Source organism: Lepisosteus oculatus, chromosome 14 (assembly GCF_040954835.1).
Source record: "Lepisosteus oculatus isolate fLepOcu1 chromosome 14, fLepOcu1.hap2, whole genome shotgun sequence".
Classification (NCBI taxonomy): domain Eukaryota; kingdom Metazoa; phylum Chordata; class Actinopteri; order Semionotiformes; family Lepisosteidae; genus Lepisosteus; species Lepisosteus oculatus.
In genome coordinates, this window is record NC_090709.1 from 12,866,059 (window position 1) to 12,892,635 (window position 26,577).

The 26,577-nt window shown below is 46.2% G+C and overlaps 1 protein-coding gene and 3 non-coding genes across 4 annotated transcripts in view; all 4 read left to right on the forward strand.

Annotated features, from left to right (window-relative positions):
- LOC138242764 (zinc finger protein 271-like) overlaps nt 1-26,577 on the forward strand; it is a 1,399,044-nt gene that overhangs the window by 246,067 nt on the left and 1,126,400 nt on the right. The window contains exon 1 of the mRNA XM_069198319.1: nt 11,573-13,147. Within this exon, the coding sequence (XP_069054420.1) occupies nt 11,650-13,147 (1,498 nt within the window). The 5' untranslated portion in view covers nt 11,573-11,649. Of the gene's footprint in view, nt 13,148-26,577 lie in introns of the transcript that reaches the window.
- On the forward strand, nt 14,763-14,881 carry LOC138244880 (5S ribosomal RNA). The gene has a single exon (XR_011193495.1). It is a non-coding gene; the product is annotated as a 5S ribosomal RNA (ribosomal RNA).
- On the forward strand, nt 25,167-25,285 carry LOC138216610 (5S ribosomal RNA). The gene has a single exon (XR_011180322.1). It is a non-coding gene; the product is annotated as a 5S ribosomal RNA (ribosomal RNA).
- Nucleotides 25,823-25,941, forward strand: LOC138216968 (5S ribosomal RNA). Its single transcript, XR_011180681.1, has one exon. It is a non-coding gene; the product is annotated as a 5S ribosomal RNA (ribosomal RNA).

Genomic DNA, 26,577 nt, shown 5'->3' on the forward strand with positions numbered 1-26,577 from the left:
TCTCTCCTGTGTGAATGTGCTGGTGCCTTTTTAAGTGACTTGACTTACTAAAACTCTTCCCACACTGACTGCAGCTGAATGGTCTCTCTCCTGTGTGAATGTGCTGGTGGGCTATTAAGCTACTCGACCGACTAAAACTCTTCCCACACTGACTACAGCTGAATGGTCTCTCTCCTGTGTGAATGTGCTGGTGGGCTATTAAGCTACTCGACCGACTAAAACTCTTCCCACACTGACTACAGCTGAACAGTCTCTCTCCTGTGTGAAAGTGCTGGTAGGGTTTTGAAGTGCTAGAATTACAGAAACGCTGCTTCTCCCTTTGCCATAATGGCAGTTTGTCCACACCATCTGAGCAAGGCCTTGAGTGATTCTTCCTCATCCTCTGATCGTGCTGGGGTCTCTTATTCTGCAAATGCTCCATGGAATGGTCTTGCTCTGTGTGCTGAAACTGAGATTTGTTTTCTCCATTGTGTCCTTCAGTGTGCTGCTCAAAAGTGTGAATCATCTGGAACTCCATCCCCAGCTCTCTAAGACTAAAACCACCCAGTTCATTCAGCTGTTCCTCTCTTTGCCCAAGAACAGACATACTCTCCAGTTCATTAAAACCTTCAACAATTTTCTCAGTAACCAGATTATTAAACCTGTGTGTAAAGTCATCAGATACTAAGGGATCATATGATTATTTTAGACTGCAGTGACAGTCTCTCCACTTGAACAGAACAAGGCCTAATTATTATCGAGCACTGTAGGAGCTGCTGCTGCTCCTCCCTGTACTGACTCTCCTCTCGGCGCTGTAACTCAGTACAGTTCTCTTCACCAGGGACATCAGTCTGCTGCTCTGCAGGGTCAATCAACTTGGGATCCATATCCTGCTCTGTAAGATTTAAAACATCCAGTTCTTCACTGTGCTCTTGTACAGAGACACAGCCCAGTTCATTACAACTTTGTTTAATATTGATTGTGTCCAGATTATTCATCTTCTCTGTAAAATCATCACATACTAAGAGCCCAGGTGTCTCACTCTCAGGCTCCTTCTTCATCATGGGCACAGAGTCCAGATACTTGACACTCTGTTTGCTGTGTGTGGTGCTCACTAAGTGCCTCTTTCCCTGCCGCAGCAGTGAGCTCTGTCTCCTGAATCAGACTGGAGCCCCACTCCTCCTGCTGTTCAAGTAGAGGCCTTTCCCCTGTGTCGGCGAGAACACTGGCCTCTGAGCCTGTAAACACAGGACAAGAAGACACGACCTTTATAAGAATAAACTATTTTATAGTTTTATACCTTTAGAGGTGGCTTCTCAAAGCATTTTACAGAATGCCAATTACAAAAAATACACAAAATTAGCACGATGAGAATACACAGTTAGAAGAGACAGTAGACAGTGGTACTAAGTACAGTAGGAACAGAGGGGTACAGAACAGTTAAATAAAGGCTCTTCTGAAGAAAAAGTTTTTGAGTCTGGATTTGGAGTTTAGAGAAGGTGACTCTCTGATATCCTTGGGGAGAGAGTTCCAGAGCTTGGGGCAAAACAGGAGAAGGCCATGTAACCCATAGAGTGTAGACAGACTGGGGGACAAATAGATGAACGCAAATAGAAGAGCGAAGATTGCAAGGTAGGGAGTAGGGTGATAATATCAGACCAGTATGGAGGTGCCAAGCCAAGACATGGAGAGTCTTATAGGTGAGCAGGAGGATTTTTAAGTCGATATGAAACTTGACAGGAAGCCAGTGCTAGGACTCCAGGATAGGAGTAATGTGATAATTTGTACTAGACGTGGTCAGGGTTCTGGCTGCTGAATTTTGGACATACGTGAGTTTGTTCAATGTGGATTTAGAAACCCCAGAGAGTAGAGCATTACAGTAGTCGATTCAAGATTAGACAACAATTTTCAGCCACAGTTAGTGATAACATAGGGCGTAGTTGAGCAATATTTATGAGTTGAATGAAAGATGTTCTGACAACATGCTGCACATGTGGTTCGAACATCAAATATCATCCCCAAGTTTTTCAATTTAGACTGAAGCTCAAGTACAAGACCATCTACAGATAGGGTTACACATTGGTTGTACAAAGTTGATGGGTGGTGCCAATAAGCATGACTTCAGTCTTGTCAAAGATAAATGAAGGAAATTTTGAGTCACCCAAGTTTTTATATCGGGGATGCAAATAAATAGAATAGAGACAGCCACATCAGCGTCAGGTTTGGTATGGATGTATATCTGAGTATAATCAGCATAGTAGTGATAGCTGAGGCCATGTGATCTTAAAAGCTTTAAACTACACACACGCATACAAGTACACTCACAATCAATTTGGGTTGTTTAAACATAGCGGAATATGTGGGTATAAGGGCATGTTCTGATTTAGCTTCGTCAGAAACCTAACTTCCGTCTAAAAAGTAAGACTACTGTAATAATATCACTATTACATTACATTTACATTGACACTGCACTGAGAGACAGAGGGTTAATACAGACACATTGACTGGACACTAAAGCACATTAACACTGCACTGAGAGAGAGAGGGGTTAATGCAGACACACTGACTGACTGGACATTCCAGTACATTAACACTGCAATCAGAGAAAGGGTTAATACACACACACACACACTGACTGGACACTCCAGTGCATTAACACTGCACTGAAAGAGGGATTAATACAGACACACTGACTGGACATAACAGTAAATTAACAGTGCACTGAGAGAGGGGTTAATAGATACATATAGACTAGACACTACAGCACATTAACACTGCACTGAAAGAGAGAGGGGTTAATACAGACACACTGACTGGACACCACAGTACATTAACACTGCACTGAAAGAGAGAGGGGTTAATACAGACATGGACAAACTGGAACTTAGAGCATATTACCACTGCACTGAGAGAGGGGTTAATACAGACACATTGACTGCACAACACAGTACATTAACACTGCATTGAGAGAAAGGGGTTAATAGACACACACTGACTGCACATTACATTACTTTAAAACTGCACAGAGAGAGGCAGGTTAATACAGACACTGACTGGACACTGCAGGACATAAAGACTGCACTGAGAGAGGGGTTAATACAGACACATTGAATGGACATAACAGCACATAAACACTGCACTGAGAGAGAGGGGTTAATAGATACATACAGACTGGACACTACAGTTCATTAACACTGCACTGAGAGAGGGGTTAACACAGACTGACTGGACACTATAGGACATTAACACTGCAATCAAAGAAAGGGGTTAATACAGACACACTGACTGCACACTACAGGTCATTAACACTGCACTGAGTGAGAGGTTAATACAGACACTTTCTGGACACTACACTAACACTGCATTGAGAAAGAGAGGGGTTAATATAGACACACTGGATTAATATTCAAGGACTCAATACAGATACAGACCCTGGACGACAGTAATACTTAAACCAATTAAATAATGTTTATATACACAATCATTAGTATACTTAGTAAAAATTTAGACCAATACAACGTAAATACAATATTTATAAATGTTCATGTGGATAGCTGCGTCAGCATGCGTAAGCTGCAAAGGAACAAGTAATAGGTTTATTCCATGCTGGAAAAAAAAGAAGAGAGAAAAAACAAAACGTTTCGGCCGTGGAGCCGTGTTTTTTTCTCTCTTCTTTTTTTCAGCATGGAATAAACCTATTACTTGTTCATTTATAAATGTTGTTTCCTAATGACGTTGGAGTACAAATTAATTCAGTGAAACAATTGTTGAATGTGAACTAGGTGTTTTCAGCACCGTAACCGGACAAAACAGTTCAGTTTCCAATAAAGAATCCCGTTGCTACATCACACAAGTCTTTCCCATGTCACTCTGCATCTCTCCACTATATTCTCACCACTGAGGAAAGTTTTTTTATGACACTTTGATAGTTTGTTAGATAACTAGAATGTTTACTCTTGCGAGATGTTTTCTTTAAAATAAAATTTGTTATTTAAAAAAATCTCACCAGTGAGAAAGTTATAGACACTGGTTTTAAACACACTGACACCACACTGACCTGAGAGCTGCAGTTCCGTGTCCAGTTCTTCTTTTATTTCTGCAGTGACTTCACAGGGAAGCGTGTGTCCAACACGATCTGTCTGTTCCTGATCTCCTCCTGCTACCGACTCCTTCTCCATCAGCTGCAATCTCCACTTCAGGCTCTCGTTTTCCTTCTTCAGCTGCGCCATTTCACTCCCGACACTGTCCTCCACACACTGCGTGATTATAAACACGGCCCGTCTCACCAGGATCTGGGAGACGCTGCGGAGTTTGTCTTGAAACTCGTCCTCAGAGTCAGACATCCAGTTTCGGAAAACTTCTGACACTTCATACACGACCGATTTGAGCAAAACCTGCATGAAAGAGTCAAGCTGGGTTTGCAGATTTAACAAGCACTCCGCCATCCTTCTTCAGAGTCGGTCAGAAACAAAGGCTGAGTTGCGATTTAAACAGAACAACTTCTTTATTTTTATTATAATAATAATAATTAATAATTGCTTACACTTATATAGCGCTTTTTCTGGACACTCCACTCAAAGCGCTTTACAGGTAATGGGGACTCCCCTCCGCCACCACCACCAATCTATTCTTCACAGATTCTGTTGTCAGGTCTGTGCTCTGTTCAAGCATAAACAACCAACAAGACACTACGTTTTCAGAAACTGAAGTTATTAAAAAAACAACTTCCTTCTTTACCTAAAGAAAATGATTAAATCACCTACACGTGGGTGAAATATATGCAGTGTAGCGCAGTTTGAAGACGTCATTCGTTAGCGTGGTGGCGATTTCAAGACAATCGAGAAGCGGAGCTGAGAAAGAGGAGTCTCTGCAGCCGGATATAAACTTCACTGCACCTCCTATCGCCACCTAGTGAAGAGGAGTGAATCACCTGCGACTTGCGCCGTTCGTAACTGAATTTTGTGAAACGCAACAGATTCTTTTTGCCCTTCCGCAACCCTCCTCCCCAACGAAAACTTCTCAAGCGGATTTTTGTTCTACATCTCCCTGTGCAGGTTTTTGGTTAAAGAAAAAAAAATCCATCATTTTCTTGCCAGCTGGCAGTATTTCTTCTGCACCAATAAGCAAGATTTGTATTTCATATTTCGCAAATTGTATGAATGTTGTTGAAAAACAAGTTATTCCAAGAAAGGAAGTAAATACTTGCATGAAACTAAATCAAGCCCTATGTGATTGTCCTTAATTATACTGTAACGCTAACAGCCACCATTGAGTGTGAAAGCCGGCTTACCAGAGTGGTGATGTCACCGCCCTCCCCTGTGATAGCAGGGGCTGCAGCCACTGGGCTGAAGGGAGATCTCTCTTTAGCTCAACTGGCTGGGTCCCTGTTGAGTGACCCCAGAGTCCCGGGTTCAAGTCCCCAACGGTTGGGGGCCGACCTAATGTGGTGGCAGCATAGGAGCCCACATGAACCCTGTAGTGTTACAATACATTCTGTATGACAAGACAGGAAGAAAGGCACCTCGTTCCATTATTGGTAAATATTCATTTAACGCTATTTTCTTTATTTTAGCTCTTCCCCACAGCTCTGCCAGGGAACAAAGTGCATTTAATTATATCAGCTTAATCCCTTCTCTGTAATTGTTTTAGAAGTGGGATTCTCTTGTCTAAACTGTCTTTGTGTGAAGTGTAATTATAGAGGTGGATTTTAGTTTAGTTCAGTGCAACAGTAGTTTTTTACCTTATACATGCGTATAGCAAAGGAGATGACCTAGAACTGCTAGAAGTGTTAGATATGTTCTTTAATGAGTGACTTTAGGCAGTTGCATAGTAGCTTGAAAAGGCAAAAAATAAAATAAAATGGATAATAAAAGCTAAAAACTGAACTGAAGCACATTTGTCAGGAGCTAGAATGGACAGCTGGTCTTTTAATTCTGGGAAGACGTAAAGACTGGAAGGCCAGAGGAGAGTCTGGTAGCCTGAGTGCAGGTAGAGGAGTCACTGGCCTCTGAACCTGCAGTACAGGAAGTTAGTAAATGGATAGAGGTGTGTGAGCCTCGGCTCCAGTATTCCTCCACATTCAAGGACACTGGCTCCAGTATTTCCCTGAATCCTTGGACATTGGCTCCAGTATTCCTCAGAATTCCCAGACATCAGCTCCTTTATTCCTTCAAATTGCCAGACATCGGCTCTAATATTCCTTGGAATCCGGCCAGGAAGTTGTGAATTCAGCAGCTCCAGTCTGAGCTCTTCTGTGTTTGTACTGCAGTGCCAACATGAGACGATTGACTCTGATTAAGGTCGTACCAGCATCACTCCTAGTAGCCCAGCATTGCTGGAGAAACCAAATCCTGCTCTGGTGCTGGACAGACCTGACCCTCCTGCCTGGTGTTGACCTTCTTGAGGGAGCAGTTGATGCACTCTTAATACTCTGATGGCACCTTGGCTGATTTGGTTAATGTGCTTGCCTATTAAACAGGAAATCCGGACTTCAAATCCTAGTGGTGCCTTTCTTCCTGTCTTTTCTTATAGAATATATCACTATGGATGAGCATGTGCGACTTAATTCATTTCCTTTCTGTAACAACTTGCTTTTCAAGAAATTCATACAGAAATATTCAGAAATACAAATCTTGCTTATCAGTGTAAAAGAAATATCGTAGGCTGGAATTTTTTTTCTTTTTTTTTAACCAAAAGCCCGCAAATGGAGAAAAAGAACACACGTTAGTCTCTTGGTGCTGTTAATTGAAATGTTAGTGAATTGAACCCACCCAGGGATGTAAACCTCATCTCTACTTAATTGGTTTTCTTAGCAAAACCTTAACCCACTTAATATTTGCAGGAAATGCAGTTGTTTTGTGTGTCCAACTACAACAAGTATGCAATTGAGCACATAAGTCAATATCACTGGGAATAGCCAATTATGACAAACATTCAAGGAAATTGTATTCAGCCATGGACTTTGATCTTTGAATGGCTGGCCGGAGAATTCATTTATACTCCGTTAAGTAAAATATTTAGTATTACAACACAGATTTGTTGGAGAATGTGACAAGCAAAAAAGACAAATGGACAGCATGAGTATGTCAGGACTGTATATTTGTATTTTAATACTTTTGTATATCTACCTTAATTTTAATATACATGTAACAATAAATGCTGTTCAATATATTTATATAAATTTTGTTGTATTTTTGAAGATTTTAGCTGAGGGTGCAAAGGGAACTATTATACCTTGAGAAACATACAAGACAACTGTAATAGAGGCTCATATTTTAATAAAATTTGCTTTAAAAAGAAAACCACTATTCGTACGATATCATCCCTCAATATCGGCGTTCAGTTGAAGGATTTGAAGAAGCAACAGCGATAAGAGAGTACATTAATTTTGGACCGATGTTTGCATCTGAATAATCCTTCCACCTGGAAAGAAGAAAAAAAAACAGGTATGTTTTGAGTCTCATGATGATGCTCTTCTGGATCCGAAAAAAAAAATGTGCAAATTTGTTTCGGATGTACTTTTCAGTTTTATCGAATTTTATCAGTTGAATGCAGTTGAAACTTTCGACTTTTTGTATATGACAGGACCTACATTTAGCACTCAGTACCAATAACACTGACGCTATTGATGGAGTAGAAATAACTGATGTATTGGCAGTTTTATCTGAGGCGAGAAGTCCTAGAATACCTCCTATAAAAATGTTAGGATTCAGAGCAAGAAATATTTTTCCACTTCACCTCACCTAATGAGCTCCTTGGACATGAAAACTGCCAGATGGTTAAAACTTCTCTCAGTAAACAGGAAATCCTGTGTCCAAAATCCCAAGGTCCCTTTCTTCCTGTCTTGTCATACAGAATGTATTGTAACACTACAGGATTCATGTAGATGCCCTCGCCGCCACCGCATCAGCTCGGCCCCCAACTGTTGAGGACTCAAACCCAGGACTCTGGCGTCACTCAACAGGGACCCAGCCAGTTGAGCTAAAGAGAGATCTCCCTTCAGCCCAGTGGCTGCAGCCCCTGCTATCACAGGGGAGGGCGGTGACATCACCACTCTGGTAAGCCGGCTTTCACACTCAATGGTGGCTGTTAGCGTTACAGTATAATTAAGGACAATCACATAGGGCTTGATTTAGTTTCATGCAAGTATTTACTTCCTTTCTTGGAATAACTTGCTTTTCAACAACATTCATACAATTTGCGAAATATGAAATACAAATCTTGCTTATTGGTGCAGAAGAAATTCTGCCAGATGGCAAGAAAATGATGGATTTTTTTTTCTTTAACCAAAAACCTGCACAGGGAGATGTGGAACAAAAATCCGCTTGAGACGTTTTCGTTGGGGAAGAGAGTTGTGGAAGGGCAAAAAAATGAATCTGTTCCGTTTCACAAAATTCACAGTTACGAACGGCGCAAGTCGCAGGTGATTCACTCCTCTTCACTAGGTGGCGATAGGAGGTGCAGTGACGTTTATATCCGGCTGAAGAAATTCCTCTTTCTCAGCTCCGCTTCTCGATTGTCTTGAAATCGCCACCACGCTAACGAATGACGTCTTCAAACTGCGCGACACTGCATATATTTCACCCACGTGGGGGTGAGTGAATCATTTTCTTTAGATAAAGAAGGAAGTTGTTTTTTTTAATAACTTCAGTTCCTGAAAACGTAGCGTCTTGTCGATTGTGTTTATGCTTGAACAGAGCACAGACCTGACAACAGAATCTGTGAAGAATAAAAATAAAGAAGTTGTTCTGTTTAAATCGCAAGTCAGCCTTTGTTTCTGACCGACTCTTGAAGAAGGATGGCGGAGTGCTTGTTAAATCTGCAAACCCAGCTTGACTCGTTCATGCACGTTTTGCTCAAATCGATCGTGTATGAAGTGTCAGAAGTTTTTGGAAACAGAATTTCGGACTCTGAGGACGAGTTTCAAGACAAACTCCGCAGCGTCTCCCAGATCCTGGTGAGACGGGCCGTGTTTAAAATCACGCAGTGTGTGGAGGACAGTGTCGGGAGTGAAATGGCGCAGCTGAAGAAGGAAAACGAGAGCCTGAAGTGGAGATTGCAGCTGAGGGAGAAGGAGTCGGGAGCAGGAGGAGATCAGGAACAGACAGATCGTGTTGGACACACGCTTCCCTGTGAAGTCACTGCAGAAATAAAAGAAGAAATGGACACGGAACTGCAGCTCTCAGGTCAGTGTGGTGACTTGTATGAAGTCAGAGTGTGTGTGTTAAAAAACAATGTCTATAATTAACTCAATGGTGAGATTGTTTTAAACAACAAACTTTATTTTTGTCATTATCAGTACGCGTTCTAACAAAGTATCAAACCGTCATCAAACTTTCCGAAAGAGGTGAGAGTATAGTGGAGAGATGCAGAGTGATGTGGGACAGACATGTGTGATGTAGCAACGGGATTCTTTATTGGAAACTGAATTGTTTTGTCCGGTTACGGTGCTGAAAACACCTCGTTCACATTCAACAATTGTTTCACTGAATCAATTTGTACTCCAACGTCATTAGGAAACAACATTTATAAATATTGTATTTACGTTGTATTGGTCTAGATTTTATAAGTATACTAATGATTGTGTATATAAACATTTAATTGGTTTAAGTATTACTGTCGTCCAGGGTCTGTGTCTGTATTGACTCCTCTGGAATATTAATCCAGTGTCTGTATTAACCCCTCTCTCTCTAAGTGCATTGTTTATGTACTGTACTGTGCAGTAAGTGTGTCTGTATTCACCCTTCTCTCTCAGTTCAGACTTTATGTCCTGTAGTGTCCAATCAGTGTCTGTTTTAACCCCTCTCTCAGTGCAGTGGTAAGATGCTCTAAGTTCCAGTTTGTCAATGTCTGTATGAGCCCCCTGTCTCAGTCTAGTGTTAATGTACTGTAGTGTCCAGTCAGTCATAGTGTCTGTATTAACCCCTCTCTCTCAGTGCAGTGTTAAAGTATTGTAGTGTCCAGTCAGTGTGTCTGTATGAACCCCTCTCTCTCAGTGCAGTGTTAATGTACTGTTATGTCCAGCCAGTGTGTCTGTATTAACCCCTCTCTCTCAGTACAGTGTTAATGTACTGTTATGTCCAGTCAGTGTGTCTGTATTAACCCCTCTCTCTCAGTACAGTGTTAATGCACTGTAGCATCCAGTCAGTCATAGTGTCTGTATTAACCCCTCTTTCAGTGCAGTGTTAATGCACTGAAGTGTCCAGTCAGTCAGTGTGTGTGTATTAACCCCTTTCTCTGATTGCAGTGTTAATGAGCTTAGTGTCCAGAAAGTGTCTGTATTAACCTCTGTTTCGGTTCAGTGTTAATGTCCTGTAGTGTGAAGTCAATGTGTCTGTATTAACCCCTTTCTCTCTCAGTGCACATTAATGTAAATGTAATGTAATTGTGATATTATTAAAGTAGACTTATTTTTTACATGGTAGTTAGGTTTCTGACAAAGCTAAATCAGAACACGCCCTTATACCCACTTATTCCACTATGTTTAAACAACCCAAATTGATTGTGAGTGTACTTGTATGCGTGTGTGTAGTTTAAGGCTTTTAAGATCACATGGCCTCAGCTATCACTACTATGCTGGTAATACTCAAATATACATCCATACCAAACCTGACGCTGATGTGGCTGTCTCTATTCTATTTATTTGCATCCCCGATATAAAAACTTGGGTGACTCAAAAATTCTTTAACTGTGACAAGACTGAAGTCATGCTTATTGGCACCACCCATCAACTTTGTACAACCAATGTGTAACCCTATCTGTAGATGGTCTTGTACTTGAGTTTCAGTGTAAATTGAAAAACATGGGGATGATATTTGACTTTCGACCCATATGTGCAGCATTTTGTCAGAACATCTTTCATTCACCTCATAAATATTGCTCGACTACGCCCTATGTTATCACTAACTGTGACTGAAAAATGTTGTCTTCTCCCAAATCGACTACTGTAATGCTCTACTCTGTGGGGTTTCTAAATCCACATTGAACAAACACCAGTATGTCCAAAATTCAGCAGCCAGAACCCTGACCAGGTCTAGTACAAATGATCACATTACTCCTATCCTGGAGTCCTTGCACTGGCTTCCTGTCAAGTTTCATATCGACTTAAAAATCCTCCTAGCTCACCTGTAAGACTCTCCATGTCTTGGCTTGGCACCTCCATACTGGTCTGATATTATCACCCAACTCCCTACCTTGCAGTTTTCGCTCTTCTAATTGTGTTCAACTATTTGTCCCCCAGTCTGTCTACACTCTATGGGTGACATGGCCTTCTCCTGTTTTGCCCCAAGCTCTGTAACTCTCTCCCCAAGGATATCAGAGAGTCCCCTTCTCTAAACTCCTTCAAATCCAGACTTCAAACTTTCTTCTTCAGAAGAGCCTTTATTTAACTGTTCTGTACCCCTCTGCTCCTACTGTACTTAGTACCACTGTCTCCTCTAACTGTGTATTCTCATCATGCTTATATTGTGTATTTTTTGTTGTTTGCCTTCTGTAAAGTGCTTAGAGAAGCCACTTCTAAAGGTATAAAACTATAAAATAAAGTCTATTCTTATAAAGGTGGTGTCTTCTTGTCCTGTGTTTACAGGCTCAAAGGCCAGTGTTCTCTCTGACGCTGGGGAAAGGGCTCCTCTTGAACAGCAGCACAGTGAGGAGGAGTGGGGCTCCAGTCTGATGCAGGAGACAGAGCTCACTGCCGCAGAAGGGAAAGAGGCACTTAGTGAGCAGCACACAGACAGCAGACAGAGTGTCAAGGATCTGGATTCTGTGCCCATGATGAAGACAGAGCCTGAGAGTGAGACACCTGGGCTCTTAGTATGTGATGATTTTACAGAGAAGATGAATAATCTGGACACAATCAATATTACACAAGGTTGTAATGAACTGGGCTGCATCTCTGTACAAGAGCACGGTGAAAAACTGGATGTTTTAAATCTTACAGAGCAGGATATGGATCCCAAGTCAATTGACCCTGCAGAGCAGCAGAGTGATGTACCTGGTGAAGAGAACAGTACTGAGTCACAGTACTCAGAGAAGAGTCAGTACAGGGAGGAGCAACAACAGCTCCTGCAGGGCTTGATAATAATTAGGCCTTGTTCTGTTCAAGTAGAGAGACTGTCATTGCAGAGTCTAAAACAATCATATGATCCCTTAGATTCTGTTGACTTTACACACAGGTTTAATAATCTGGTTACTGAGAAAAATTTTGAAAGTTTTAATGAACTGGAGAGTATGTCTGTTCTTGGGCAAAGAGAGGAACAACTGAATGAACTGGACAGTTTAAGTCTCAGAGAGCCCCAGATGATTCACTCTGCTGAGCAGCACACTGGGGGACATAATGAAGAAAACAAATCTCAGTTTCATCACATAGAGCAAGGCCATTCCATGGAGCATTTGCAGAATAAGAGACCCCAGCACGAGCAGAGGATGAGGAAGAATCACTCAAGGCCTTGCTCAGATGGAGTGGACAAACTGCAATTATGGCACGGGGAGAAGCAGCGTTTCTGTCAGTCTAGCATTTCAAAGCCCTACCAGCACCTTCACACAGGAGAGAGACCTTTCAGCTGCAGTCAGTGTGGGAAGAGTTTTAGTCGGTCAAGTAGCTTAATAGCCCACCAGCGCATTCACACAGGAGAGAGACCATTCAGCTGCAGTCAGTGTGGGAAGAGTTTTAGTCGGTCAGGTGACTTAAAAACCCACCAGCGCATTCACAGAGGAGAGAGACCGTTCAGCTGCAGTCAGTGTGGGAAGAGTTTTAGTAAGTCAAGTAACTTAAAAACCCACCAGCGCATTCACACAGGAGAGAGACCATTCAGCTGCAGTCAGTGTGGGAAGAGTTTTAGTCAGTCAGGTGACTTAAAAACCCACCAGCTCATTCACACAGGAGAGAGACCGTTCAGCTGCAGTCAGTGTGGGAAGAGTTTTGGTAAGTCAAGTCACTTAAAAACCCACCAGCGCATTCACGCAGGAGAGAGACCGTTCAGCTGCAGTCAGTGTAGGAAGAGTTTCAGTCGCTTGGACCATCTAAAAACCCACCAGTTCATTCACACAGGAGAGAAACCTTTCAGCTGCAGTCAGTGTGGGAAGAGTTTTAGTCAGTCAAGTAGCTTAATTATCCACCAGCGCAGTCACACAGGAGAGAGACCGTTCAGCTGCAGTCAGTGTGGGAAGCGTTTTAGTCAGTCAAGTAGCTTAATTATCCACCAGCGCATTCACACAGGAGAGAGACTGTTCAGCTGCAGTCAGTGTGGGAAGAGTTATAGTCAATCACGTGACTTAATAACCCACCAGCGCATTCACACAGGAGAGAAACCGTTGAAGCGGCAAAGTTTATTAAAATACAGGAATTAAGCTTGCTGCTCCTTTGCCAGTCTCTCTCTCCCTCATCTCAAGTGGTGCTTGATACAGAGAGGTCATTCCATTTGGTTCACATTTAAGGTGTTTTTCTAGCTGATAGAGTGTTCTGATAAGGAACAACTCCCAATGCTGAGACACATCAACCACCCTAACAAATGGTCATCTCTGGTGCCTCACTGTCTGGGAGATTCCAAGGGAGAGTCTCATCCCAAATGGTTTACAACCCCTAGGTCAGAGTTCATGGTTAATCATCCTCACACGGGGCACCAATAAATGTAGGCATCCTCTCACAAGGCATCAATAAATGTAGTGGTTTGTGCATTTAATGGGACAATTGTTAATTGTTGCAGTAAGTCACAAAATGATTCTCGAATGCCCATGGATCTTTCAACCAATAAGCGACCGTAGTTCCTCCAGTCTTTTTCCTGTCTAAAGATTGTGACTTTTCTGTGTGCAAACTCTGTTAGTTTCAGCCAACGCTAACTTGCCGGTCTTCAGAGAGCATCAGCAGCGCACCGCAGCAGAAATCTCTCTACTCCTTCTCCTTCTCCTTCTCTCACGTCGAACCAGCACTGCCTTGCACCGGGCCAGAGAGCGCCGATTGGACACAGCAACAGCCTGCCACTGTTTCTTTGCATCCACGGGAGATCTTAATCTCCACAGAGGGGATGAGTATTCAACATTCTGCATTACAGCTCGAGAATTCAATTGTTACCTCAACGCCAGTTGATATAAATTTAATTCCTATGAGTCATGTACTTGCTTTTGAGTATCACATGTACAAGTTGTGACAAAGTTCATTTACAAAACGGTCTAAATGAATGATATACAGAATGTATGTCCCTCTTGGTTTGTAACTCTTCGTGATTGAATATATACCTTTTGTATTCTGCTAACCCTCACTATAAGATCTGTTAAGTTGATATGCACATTTTATGTAATAATAAATGTATTCTCATGTATTAGTATCCATGTGTGTGTGCGTTGCTGAGTTATCCCGCTGGGTCGGTCTTTTAATAACCATCAAAGAATCATTTTGTGACTGACTGCTCGTGAGAGGATGTCTACAAGCTCCTCCAATTAGGACAGGTTGCTCTACTGTACACAGAAAGGGGTTGGAGAGGGAAACAAGCTGATACCCTGGCTTCTCTCCAGACACAGTTGGATGAGCTCCTCCAGTCAGAACAGGTGTCTCTACTGTACACAGAGAGGGGTGGGAGAAGGGAACAAGCTGATACCTGTTTGTCCTTATCCAGCTCGGGACAAGCGAACAGAATGGAGCACATTCGCGAAAAATCCAGGCACGCATTGATTTCGAAAGCAGCTCCTTTCCAAAGAATTGCAAATGAACGATCCTTCAGTCCCGCTCGGGGGGCACGGAGCCCCAGCCACACACAGCTTCAAGTAGCGAGTCAGGCGCCATGGCTTTCGCTTGTGGCCACACCACCCTGAATGTGCATGATCTCATCTGATCTTGGAAGCTAAGCAGGGTTGGGCCTGGTTAGTACTTGGATGGGAGACCGCCTGGGAATACCAGGCGCTGCAAGCTTTTGCTCTCTTGGCCAGCAGAGGTCGCCGTTGGTGCCGTAGGCTTTGGGAGGAAAACCTGGAGGATGGAAAGGTGATCTATAGCCTCATCTCTAGAGACGTTTTGTTGCTATGGCATGTGTGTGACTCATATAAAAAATCCTGTTTGTAAAACGAATATCGAAGCTGCCTCTAAATCTGCAAATGAAGATCAGTCAATAAACCACTTGTTTTTCGTATAACTAGACATATATTCACTTATTCAAGACAGGCAAGAGCTCGGCTTTGATGACCAGCACCTTCCCTGTCATGGTGAGGTCTCGGTCCTTCCATTGCATCAGTTTTTTGTTTAAGATTGGCAATTTGTTCTGCCAATTTACTGTTCCCATCTCTTCTCCAAAATACACCCCCAGGACCTTGATTCTCTTCTCTTGCAGCCTGAGGTCATGTCCTTCTTTTGGCTCCCTCCAGTTCTGACAAAAAATCTCACTCTTTGATTTGTTAATTTTTGCAGAGGAAGCCAAAGAGAAACGATCACAGTACTGCAGAGCTCTGCTAATTGAGGCATTGTCAGAGAGGAGCAGGGTGACATCATCCATGTATAGAGATGTCTTTACCTCTCCTCCCCTACTTCCAGGCACTGGTATCCCATTAATGGCCTGATCCTGGCGCAAGGCACAGGCTAAGGGCTCCATAGCCAAAACGAATAACAAGGGGGATAATGGACAGCCCTGCCTCACCCCTGAACAGACTTCAAAGGGGCGTGATCTATTGCCATTAACCATTACTCTGCTGTTGCTACCTGTGTACAGCAGGTTAATCACTTTCTCATGATGGGGCCAAACTTCATGTGCTCAAGTACCGATGTTAAGTACTGCCGGTTCAGGCGGTCAAAGGCCTTTTCTAGGTCTACACCTAAAATGCACAGAGGGAGGGAGCGATCCTCTGAGTACAGACAGACATCCCTCAACAAGGCCAGGTTGTCACTCATCAGGCGTCCTGCTATCCCACAAGTCTGTTCTTTCCCTACCAGTGAGGCCACTACATTTTGTAGGCGCAGGAAAAGGGCTTTGGACAGGATCTTAGTGTCCACGCCTAACAGAATGAGGGCTCTCCAGTTCTTTATGTCATTCTTTGCTCCTTTCTTAAACAAGAGAGAGATAGTGCCTTCTCTTAAGGAGTCAGGCAGCAATTCTGTCTTATAGCTTTCCTCGAATAGGAGCAGTAGCGGATCCTGAAGCAGATCCCAAAAGGTGCAATAAAATTCTTTAGGGAGCCCGTCAGCACCCGGAGTTTTCCCCTTCTGTAAGCTCTCCATAGCCTGTCTCAGCTCTTCTACTGTCAAATCCCTCTCAAGTACTTCCCTATCTTCTTCACTCAAAACGTTTTCTAGCTTTGAGGTAAAAAAATGAATTTCTTCATCCTTTACCTCTGTAGAGCTGTACAGTCTTGAGTAGAAGGCCTCGGTGCAGGAGAGGATAGCACGCGGCTCTGTTCTCTCTCGTCCCTCCTCATCAACTACACTTTCCATGACAGACTTGGAGCCTACCACTTTCCTGAAAAAGAAGCGAGTACACTTCTCATTTTCTTCCAAGAAATGCACTCAGCTTCTTAACAGCACTCCTCGACTACTTTTTTCGGCTATGCTCCGGATGTCCTTTTTTAAAAGGTTGATATCCTCAAGCACATCGAAGCCACTGTGCAGCATCGTGTAGTGACGCTGCAGCTGCCTCTGTTTCCTGGCTAGCACTCCTCTCCGTCTGGCAGCAGCCTTCCTTCCCTCAGCCATGAAAAAGGCCTTTGTCCTCACCTTCACCTCCTCCCACCACTCTCCTACTGACCCGTACAGACACTGCAAGGACAGCCACTGTGATAGTTTCTCCTTGTAGCGGGATACTACCCCCTCGTTCTCTAGCAGCTTTGTGTTGAGTTTCCAGAGGCCTGGGCCAAAGACAGTCCCGCCCTGGAGTTCCACTCTACACCCTAAAGCCTGATGATCTGAGAAGAAGACAGGCTGAAGAGTGACCCCAACAACTTTCACTCTCGCTGAGACAAAGCAATAGTCAATTCTGGAGCTGCTATTCCTCCCTGACCATGTATATCCTGATGTTGTGGGATATATACATCTAAATCTGTCTGAGAGTTTAAAGTCTTGAACTAAGTTTTGCAGGGCCAGTGAGCTGGAATCCAATTTTATCGGCGAGCTAGACTGCCTGTCCGTGTGCTCTAAGATACAATTAAAATCCCCTCCCACTATCACGTCTGTGCTACATAACAATAGGGGGGAGAGTGCCTTGAGTAGCTCCACCCTTCCTCCCACGTCAGTAGGGCAATACACATTGATTAGCCGCAGGTTAACAGTCCCCCATTCCACATCCACACACAGCAACCTGCCATCTATGACCCTCTGAATACTTTTCAATTTGAATGCCCGTCCTTTGAAAAGAATGGCCACGCCAGAGGCTCTGTTGTTATTGTCCCCTGACCAAACAGAAGGCCCTTTATCCCACCTATCTTCAAAGCTTTTATACCTCTCTTGATAGGCTAAAGCACACTCCTGCAACATCAACACATCTCCCTCTCTCTGCTGGAGGTAATCAAAGACAGACTGGCATTTAACTCTGTCATTGATACCTCTGGTGTTAAGAGAAATTATGTTCAGAGCCATATTACATAAGAAAGTGGAACCAGTCTTTACAAAACACATTTCTCTTCTGTCTCACCTGTTACCTTCTTCTTTTTCTTCTTACCAATTTCCTACCAGCCATCCTCTGAATGAGCCTTCATCAGGGTGGCAGCAGTAAAAGCGTTCACGGAGTCCATTTCAAGGAAGGGGGTAGAGGGAGGGGTGGAGGGGTTCCAGCTGTCCCCATCACCATGCTCTCCTTCCTCCTCGCTCGGGGAGAAAACAGAGTCATTTTTCCTTTTCCTCAAGTCCAGCTCCTGGGAGCACTGAGGGGAAAGGGGTGCAGCTGATGCACCAGTCTCCTCTTCCCCCTCACCCACCAGCTGCTGCAGATCCTCCGTGATGGACTGGATGGAAGAGAGGAGGGCATCTGTAGCACTTGCAGAGTCTGAGAAAAGCAGCTCCGCTGAATCCTGGGTATCCTCGCTGGACCCGCTCCACCGAGGGGCCCCACACTGGCCCTCGTTCTGAGGAGCAGAAGTGGGGGAGGGGTCCTCGCTGTTCTCGGGGGTTTTCAAACCCTCGTGCTTGTCTGGTGCAGTCTGCGGTTGTGGGGGCGTAGTGGATTTCTCTTCCACCGGCCCCGGAGCCACAGCAGGACTGATCCTGGCTGGAGGCAAGGAGTCTTTGTCCAACAAGGGTTCTTTGTTTGACTTGTTGTTTGCTTTGGCTTTTCGGGCCGGTTTGGCTGAAACAAGCACTGCCTCATCCTTTCTCATTTTGAGTCTATTGGCGTAGGCGTGAGGGCAGTTCTTAAAAACGTGTCCTTCCGAGTCACATAAATTGCACTTTGGCTGCATTGAACAGTCAGAGGCTAAATATCCCTGTTTGCCACAGGTCTTGCAGCATTTCACAGTGCAGGACGATGCCAGGTGTCCCACAGCACCACAGCGCCGACACACCTTTGGTTGTCCCACATAAAAAACATAGCCATTGCAGGCGCCCAGCCGGATTGTAGAGGGCAGGTGCCTTAAGCCTCCATTTACATTGTCCAGTAGCAAGCGAACCTCGAATTTCCTTGCTCCTGTTTTTATACCGTCAACATCTCTAACCTCAGTTCCATGGTGGACAGTGCAGTACTGGTTAAGCCAGGTGTGAATGTCCTCCGTCTTTGCCAGTTCCAAGAACATAACAACATGCACCGTTTTCCTCTCTCTCTGTGTCAGAGGCTGCAAGTCGATCTTCTCAAGGGCAGGAACTTTCCCTCTTTTTGCCTCAAACACATCCACACATTGTTCAAACAGAGGATAGGTAGCAAAAACAACCTCAAATGCTTTCTGACCTGGGAGAGCGAAGATGAAATCCAAGTGCCGAGGTTCAAAGCCAAGTTCCCTCTGCAACACTTTTCTGCTGAACTGCATACGATCCATGAAGAGGTCATCCAAAAGCTCAAAACGCACAGCATTCTTGCGGGATCCAAAAGTTGCCATTTCGTGAACTGCTAAACAAACACTGCTTCCACAAAACAAGGAAAACAATCCAACTACTCCACCTACAGGCTGGTCAAGGTATCTCCCCTGCCAAGTAAGTATGAGCTGTACAAGCCCCTGCAAGCGGCCGCACCCACAGCACAAAGCGCGCAGCCTAGGCCAGCTCAACGCCTCGCACGTCACCGCCTCCTGCTGGGCCAACTCTTTCGCACACTCTCACGCCACACTAACACTCAAAAGGGTGGGCAAAACGAGAAAACGAGCGCGCCGTTTCCTACACAACTACAGTCGCCATTGCGCATTCGCAGCATGTCCCGGGATGCAATTCGGCCTCATTTGCATAACACCAGACCGGCAGATCGCTACGCAAGCTCGCGTCGTGCGCCTGCCACACACCGAACAAACACCGGAGCCTTTTCAGCAATTTCCAAAAAACGGGCCTGCTCGCCTGCCCACAAGGCTCGGTCTCTTACCTGCTCTCCAGAGCCTGCTGCCTTCTGTGCTGTTCTCTCGGCACCGCTGCAGCGCTCACAACTCCTGCAGCGCGGGGAGAAAGTTTCCACGCTCCGCCGCAGGGAAGGCTCGCTCCGTGCGCACACGTCCTTTCAATGCCAGTTCAACAAGTGCTCCGCATTAGCAGCGTCGGGACTCCGGTGTGTCGCACCTCACCTCACCTCGACATACGACATACGACACTGCTTTACACAGAGAGTGGCGGGATTGGGATGTCAGGGCCTGACAATACTACTTTACGCAGTTAGTGGTGGGGGTGGGATGTCAGGGCTTGACAACACTGCTTTATGCAAAGAATGGAGGGGTGGGTGACAGGGCTATATGACAGTGCTTTCCGCAGAGAGTGGTGGGGGTGTGATGTCAGGGCGATACAACAGTGCTTTACATAGAGAGTGGTGGGGGTGGGATGTCAGGGCCATATGACACTGCTTTACACAGAGAGTGGTGGGGGTAGGATGTCAGGGCTATACGACAGTGCTTTACGCAGAGAGTGGTGGGGGTGTGATGTCAGGGCCATATGACAGTGCTTTACACAGAGAGTGGCGGGGGAGGGATGTCAGGGCTTGACGACACTGCTTTATGCAGAGAGTGGAGGGGAGGGTTTCAGGGCCATAAGACACTGCTTTATGCAGAGAGTGGAGGGATTGGTGTCAGGGCCATATGACACTGCTTTACACAGAGAGTGGCGGGGGTGGGATGTCAGGGCCTGACAACACAGCTTAACGCAGAGAGTGGAGGGGTGGGTGTCAGGGCCATACGACACTTCTTTACGTAGAGAGTGGCGGCGGTGGGATGTCAGGGCTTGACGTTACTGCTTTATGCAAAGAATGGAGGGATGGGTGTTAGGGCTATATGACTGTGCTTTCCGCAGAGAGTGGTGGGGGTGTGATGTCAGGGCCATACAACAGTGCTTTACACAGAGAGTGGCGGGGGTGGGATGTCAGGGCCTGACAACACAGCTTAACGCAGAGAGTGGAGGGGTGGGTGTCAGGGCCATACGACACTTCTTTACGTAGAGAGTGGCGGCGGTGGGATGTCAGGGCTTGACGTTACTGCTTTATGCAAAGAATGGAGGGATGGGTGTTAGGGCTATATGACACTTCTTTGCGTAGAGAGTGGCGGGAGTTGGATGTCAGGGCCTGACGATACTACTTTACGCAGTTAGTGGTGGAGGTGGGATGTCAGGGCCATACGACACTTCTTTACGTAGAGAGTGGCGGGGGTGGGATGTCAGGGCTTGATGACACTGCTTTATGCAAAGAATGGAGGGGTGGGTGTCAGGGCCATACGACTGTGCTTTCCGCAGAGAGTGGTGGGGGTGTGATGTCAGGGCCATACAACAGTGCTTTACACAGAGAGTTGAGGGGTGGGTGTCAGGGCCATACGACACTTCTTTACGTAGACAGTGGCGGGGGTGGGATGTCAGGGCTTGACGACACTGCTTTATGCAGAGAGTGGAGGGGTGGGTGTCAGGGCTATACGACAGTGCTTGACGTAGAGAGTGGTGGGGGTGTGATGTCAGGGCCATACGACATTTCTTTACGCAGGGAGTGGCAGGGGTGGGATGTCAGGGCCTGACGATACTACTTTACGCAGTTAGTGGCGGGGGTGGGATGTCGGGGCTTGACGACACTGCTTTATTCAATGATTGGAGGGGTGGGTGTCAGGGCTATACGACAGTGCTTTACACAGAGAGTGGTGGGGGTGGGATGTCAGGGCCATATGACACTGCTTTACACAGAGAGTGGCGGGGTTGGGATGTCAGGGCCTGACAACACAGCTTAACGCAGAGAGTGGAGGGGTGGGTGTCAGGGCCATACGACACTTCTTTAGGCAGAGAGTGACAGGAGTGGGATGTCAGGGCCTGACAATTCTGCTTTATGCAGAGAGTGGCAGGAGTGGTATGTCAGGGCCTGACGAGACTGCATTCTGCAGAGAGTTGAGGGGAAGGTGTCACTTCTTTATGCAGAGAGTGGCAGGGGTGGGTTGTCAGGGCCTGACGATACTGCTTTATACAGAGAGTGGCGAGGGTGGGATGTCAGGGCCTGACAAAACAGCTTAACGCAGAGAGTTGAGGGGTGGGTGTCAGGGCCATACGACACTTCTTTGCGTAGAGAGTGGCAGGGGTGGGATGTCAGGGCCGTAAGACACTGCTTTATGCTGAGAGTGGCGGGGGTGGGATGTCAGGGCCAAACAACATTGCTTTACACAGTGAGTGGCGGGGTGGGATGTCAGGGCCTGAAGGTACTGCTTTACGCAGATAGTGGCGGGGGTGGGATGTTAGGGCTTGACGACACTACTTTATGCAGAGAGTGGAGGGGTGGGTGTCAGGGCCATACGACACTTCTTTACGTAGAGAGTGGCGGGGGTGGGATGTAAGGGCCTGACGATACTTCTTTAAGCAGAGAGTGGCGGGGGTGGGATGTCAGGGCCTGAAGATACTGCTTTTCGCAGAGAGCGGTGGAGGTGGGATGTCATGGTTATACGACAGTGCTTTCCACTGAGAGTGGTGGGGGTGGGATGTCATGGCCATAAGACACTGCTTTATGCAGAGAGTTGAGGGATTGATGTCAGGGCCATACAACAGTGCTCCAATCAGGCCTCTGCTTGAATTTGTACTCCTCCTCTCTCTCCCTACCTCTACCTCTACCTCTCTCTACCTCTCTCCCTACCTCTCCCTTTTCCCCTCCCTACCTCTCTTCCTACCTCTACCTCTCCCTCTCTGTGGGGCCAGCAGGGGGTGCTCACCCTGCGATTTGTGTGGGTCCTATTGCCCCAGTATAGTGATGGGGGACATGATCTGGCCCACCAGCGACGAGCAGGTTACCAGATCTAGACAAAGGGGGCGACTCTTAGTCGTATGAGCTTAGTCACACATCGCAGCGAGAGAGAGAGAGAGAGAGAGAGAGAGAGAGAGAGAGAGAGAGAGAGAGAGAGAGAGAGAGAGAGAGAGAGAGAGAGAGAGAGAGAGAGAGAGAGAGAGAGAGAGAGAGAGAGAGGTGGAGAGAGAGGGATGTCAGGGCTTGACGACACTGCTTTCTGTCGTATGGCCGCACCAACCCCGGTTCGAATCCGGGTCATGGCAGAATAGGGGCTATTACTGCTTTTACTGCTTGCACTAATGAAGGCAAAAAAAAGCCAATCGATGTGAACGAACGGCGCTTTACAGAGGAGTACTGCCTGAATGGATCGTTGATGAACGACAGAGGCCACTCCGACCTCTTCTCGGTTTTCATCTATGACTTACTAAGGATCTTCTTCACATTCGCCCATGCAGGGGAAGCCAGTTACACCAAAGCAAACGCAGGAAAGTGCATTTCAAGCAGAGACCAGGAGGGACTTGTTTACACCGAGAGTGGGCGGAGAATGGAACAATGCGCCCAGCCCTGTTGCTGGAGCCGATTCTTGATGAGATCTTGGGCTCACTAAGAGGCCCCCGCTGGATGCTAATCTTTCTGTTGTTCTTGCAGGTCCTGCGCTGCTTTTGAGCTGACAGAGCTCGTCCTGGTCTGTCGGCACAGCCCAATTGCAAATGATCGGCTCCGCGTACAGAAGGAACGTGCGTTTGGTACAAGACTGCATGAAGGCACCGGAAATACATTGGCAACAAATGACCGGTCGCTCAAGACCTCTGTGAAGTACAGGAGCGTGCAAAACAAGGCTGTTTCTGCCCAGTCTCAAACCGGGGACTTTTCAGGTGTTAGGCTGATGTGACAGCCGCTACGCTACGGAAATCTGCAGGGACTGCTTCTCATGTCTCACTTGCGTTTCAGGCTGAGAAAGGGAAGCGTCACTTTAGGAAGGGGGAGCTGCAGAGAGGAACAGAGGGCTTAATGAAACAAAACGCTGAAACCCGGGATTGAACCAGGGACCTTTAAATCTTCAGTCTAACACTCTCCACACCCACCTGCTCCAGCCTTCCTGTGTTGCGGCATGAGCGCACCAAGAGGAGCGGGAGAGTGTTGCAGGAACGTCACTCAGAAGGAAACCCAGGTGCGCCCTCTGAGCTCTGTCCAGCGCATCTTCCTCGCATGGACTCCTGCCTGCGACGGGCAGGAAACAATTAGCAAGAACAGAACAACACCCCACGGGTGTCTCATGACCACACCTTAGGTTGTGAAAGGTGCAGGTGTGAGGGGTTGCCGGGCTACTTTGGAGCAGAGCTTGGGCGGAGGGGGGGCGGGAAAGCAGACAAAGAGGTGACACCTCAAGGTCTGCACAATCACAGCTCTCCGCCACCCCAGGCTTCCGCTCGATAAGCTACTGGACACACCCGCCCCTCCTCACACAGACCGTGGAAAAGCCCCCGAGTGGGAGGGCTCTCTCTTCCTCCCAGGAGCTCTCGGACACGACGCACAGACAGGGCGCAGGGAGCCGTCGCCTGCAAACACGGCTCCAGGCAGGACTCCACTCCGCAGGAGCCGCAGAGCAGAGGAGATGGGGGCAGCTTAGCTCCTGTGCAAAGACCTGAGCTGTTGTTGCTGTGGATGCTGTCTTTTCTGTTCTCGGGGTAGGACATCAGGAAGCACATTGAAGCGCTGCGACATGCACTGTACAGATCCCGCCACTACTGGGCCCGATTTCCCCGGAACGAAACCGTTTCGTTTGTTGTCACGCACACTGTTTGGGGATTCGCCTAGCGCTGTGATCGAACATACCCACTCACCTCTTAGTGTGGCGGGATCTGCACAGCGGATGTCGCAGCATATCCTGCTTTCACTTCAATGCATGTCCTGATGTACCCTGGTCTCCCGCGTGACAGGTGGGGATACTTGCCACTATACTAACGAGGAAGACATCGCTCTATGCATTGTGTGTAAAATACTTACTTGCAGCATTGTGGGTGCTGCGGTTTAAATGCTATTGGTTTGTGAACAGAATACCCCTATCCCAGTACATTGTGCCACATTAATAAACACACGAGAAAAAGAGATTCAGAACGCAAAGCTGTGTCAGTGTTCTGTGTAAAAAATCGGTTTGAACATCATGGGAGCTGTTTTTAATAAGCTGCTGAGTAAAGAATATTTTAATCTTCCTGCTGTCAGTAGTATTGTGCATATAGTTGACTCTTACCTGAATGAAAACAGGACGCAAAGGAAGGGTTTCAGAATTCAGACAAAGCTTTATTCCCGTGCTTACAGTCTGGGTAATTGGAGACTGCGCTGTTATGCTTCCTATGGTCATATACGGGTTTTTCGCATGAAGCCGTATTGAACAGTATTTCTCGCGTTGTGAACTTGTGTATCCAGCAGTCCCCCGGGTTCCAGTTAGTGCGTAATTACGCATCGATGAAAAATCGGAGGTTTAAAAAAAGATAATTAGCTCACTGACACTTTGATGTATCAGTGAGCTAAATATCCACGTCGTGGTCTTTAAAATGCATTTGGTTTGAAGGCGTTCTGTGCTTCCGTTGCGAAGATATGGACAAAAGAATATTCGTGCTTGGTCCAAAAAATGTAATATAAACGAAAAAGTAAAGGCTGAGAAAGCATTCACAATGTATTTTATGCACAAAGCAAGTATTCTCGCGATTCTAAGAGGTTTCGTGTAAACGCTACAGGCGTGGCAAAATCGTTTTCGAACTTCAAGCTAACTTTACCCCGGTAAAAAAGCAGCGTCGTAAAAGAGGTGACGGAGCTGTCCTCTCAATAAGAAGGGTGCCAGCGAGCCTTGCTCTCGCTTACGGCCACACCCCCTTGAGCACGCCTGATCTCGTCTGATCTTGGAAGCTAAACAGGGATGGGCCTGGTTAGTACTTGGATGGGAGACCGCCTGGGAATACCAGGTGCTGTAAGCTTTTAAGCGCAGGAGGCGCCCTATCCCCGCTCGCTCGCTCATTCCCCTGTTCACATGTGCAGTGCGGCTTGTCCGTCTGTTTATTTGTCAGCTTTGGCGAGACACGGGTGCTTGTGTATTAGCGTGAGCGTTTTTTATTCTGATCAGGAACAGTTTTACAAGTCCGCAAAGGATCGAAGAAAGGTTTATCGCCAGCTGAAAAGAGACACAGCGCTTCGGCTGTGGAGACTTGTTCGGCTGGCGTTCGTAGAGTCGCGTTTTTCAGAATTGTATTGAGATCGTTTTCCACAGAGCTCAGATGTCAAAGCACAGCAGCAGCTCTCCACAGCGATCCTCTATAGCGCCCTTTCTCCCGCAGCTCCGTCCTCATTGGAAGGAAGCAAGAGTGAAAGGCTGAAGTGAAATAGAGCGGGGACGAAGGCAGTGAAGAGAGAGAACGTGGGAAGAAGAGAAAAACGCAAGGGAAAAAAAGCAGCGTCGTAAAAGAGGTGACGGAGCTGTCCTCTCAATAAGAAGGGTGCCAGCGAGCCTTGCTCTCGCTTACGGCCACACCCCCTTGAGCACCCCTGATCTCGTCTGATCTCGGAAGCTAAACAGGGATGGGCCTGGTTAGTACTTGGATGGGAGACTGCCTGGGAATACCAGGTGCTGTAAGCTTTTAAGCGCAGGAGGCGCCCTATCCCCGCTCGCTCGCTCATTCCCCTGTTCACACGTGCAGTGCGGCTTGTCCGTCTGTTTATTTGTCAGCTTTGGCGAGACACGGGTGCTTGTGTATTAGCGTGAGCGTTTTTTATTCTAATCATGAACAGTTTAACAGGTCCGCAAAGGATCGAGGAAAGGTTTATCGCCAGCTGAAAAGAGACACAGCGCTTCGGCTGTGGAGACTTTATTAATAAGGCCCCTCAGTAGTTGAGATCTCTGTTATACCCATCTAGAAACATGCAATCAGCATGTTATTGCTGAAGCAATAGTCACAACATTATTCCACACCTGGGTGAGATGCGGGTTATGATGACAGTCATGCTTTCTACACCTTATACTGAGCTCAGAAATGGACCAAGCGGACATCTCACGAGCAGATCCCTCCGCGTATAAGAAAGGCAACTTGTCTCAGCAAAAATACCACGGATTCACATCCAAAATATGATAAAAAGGCAAAAACCCCACACTTGGAATGCAAACGTACCCTAAAAAGGAAACACGGTTTTAAAACGAACTTGATTTTCCCCTGGAGAAACCTTTTTATGGACACACATCGCATCTATTACACATGTAGAACTAAATATAAAGATA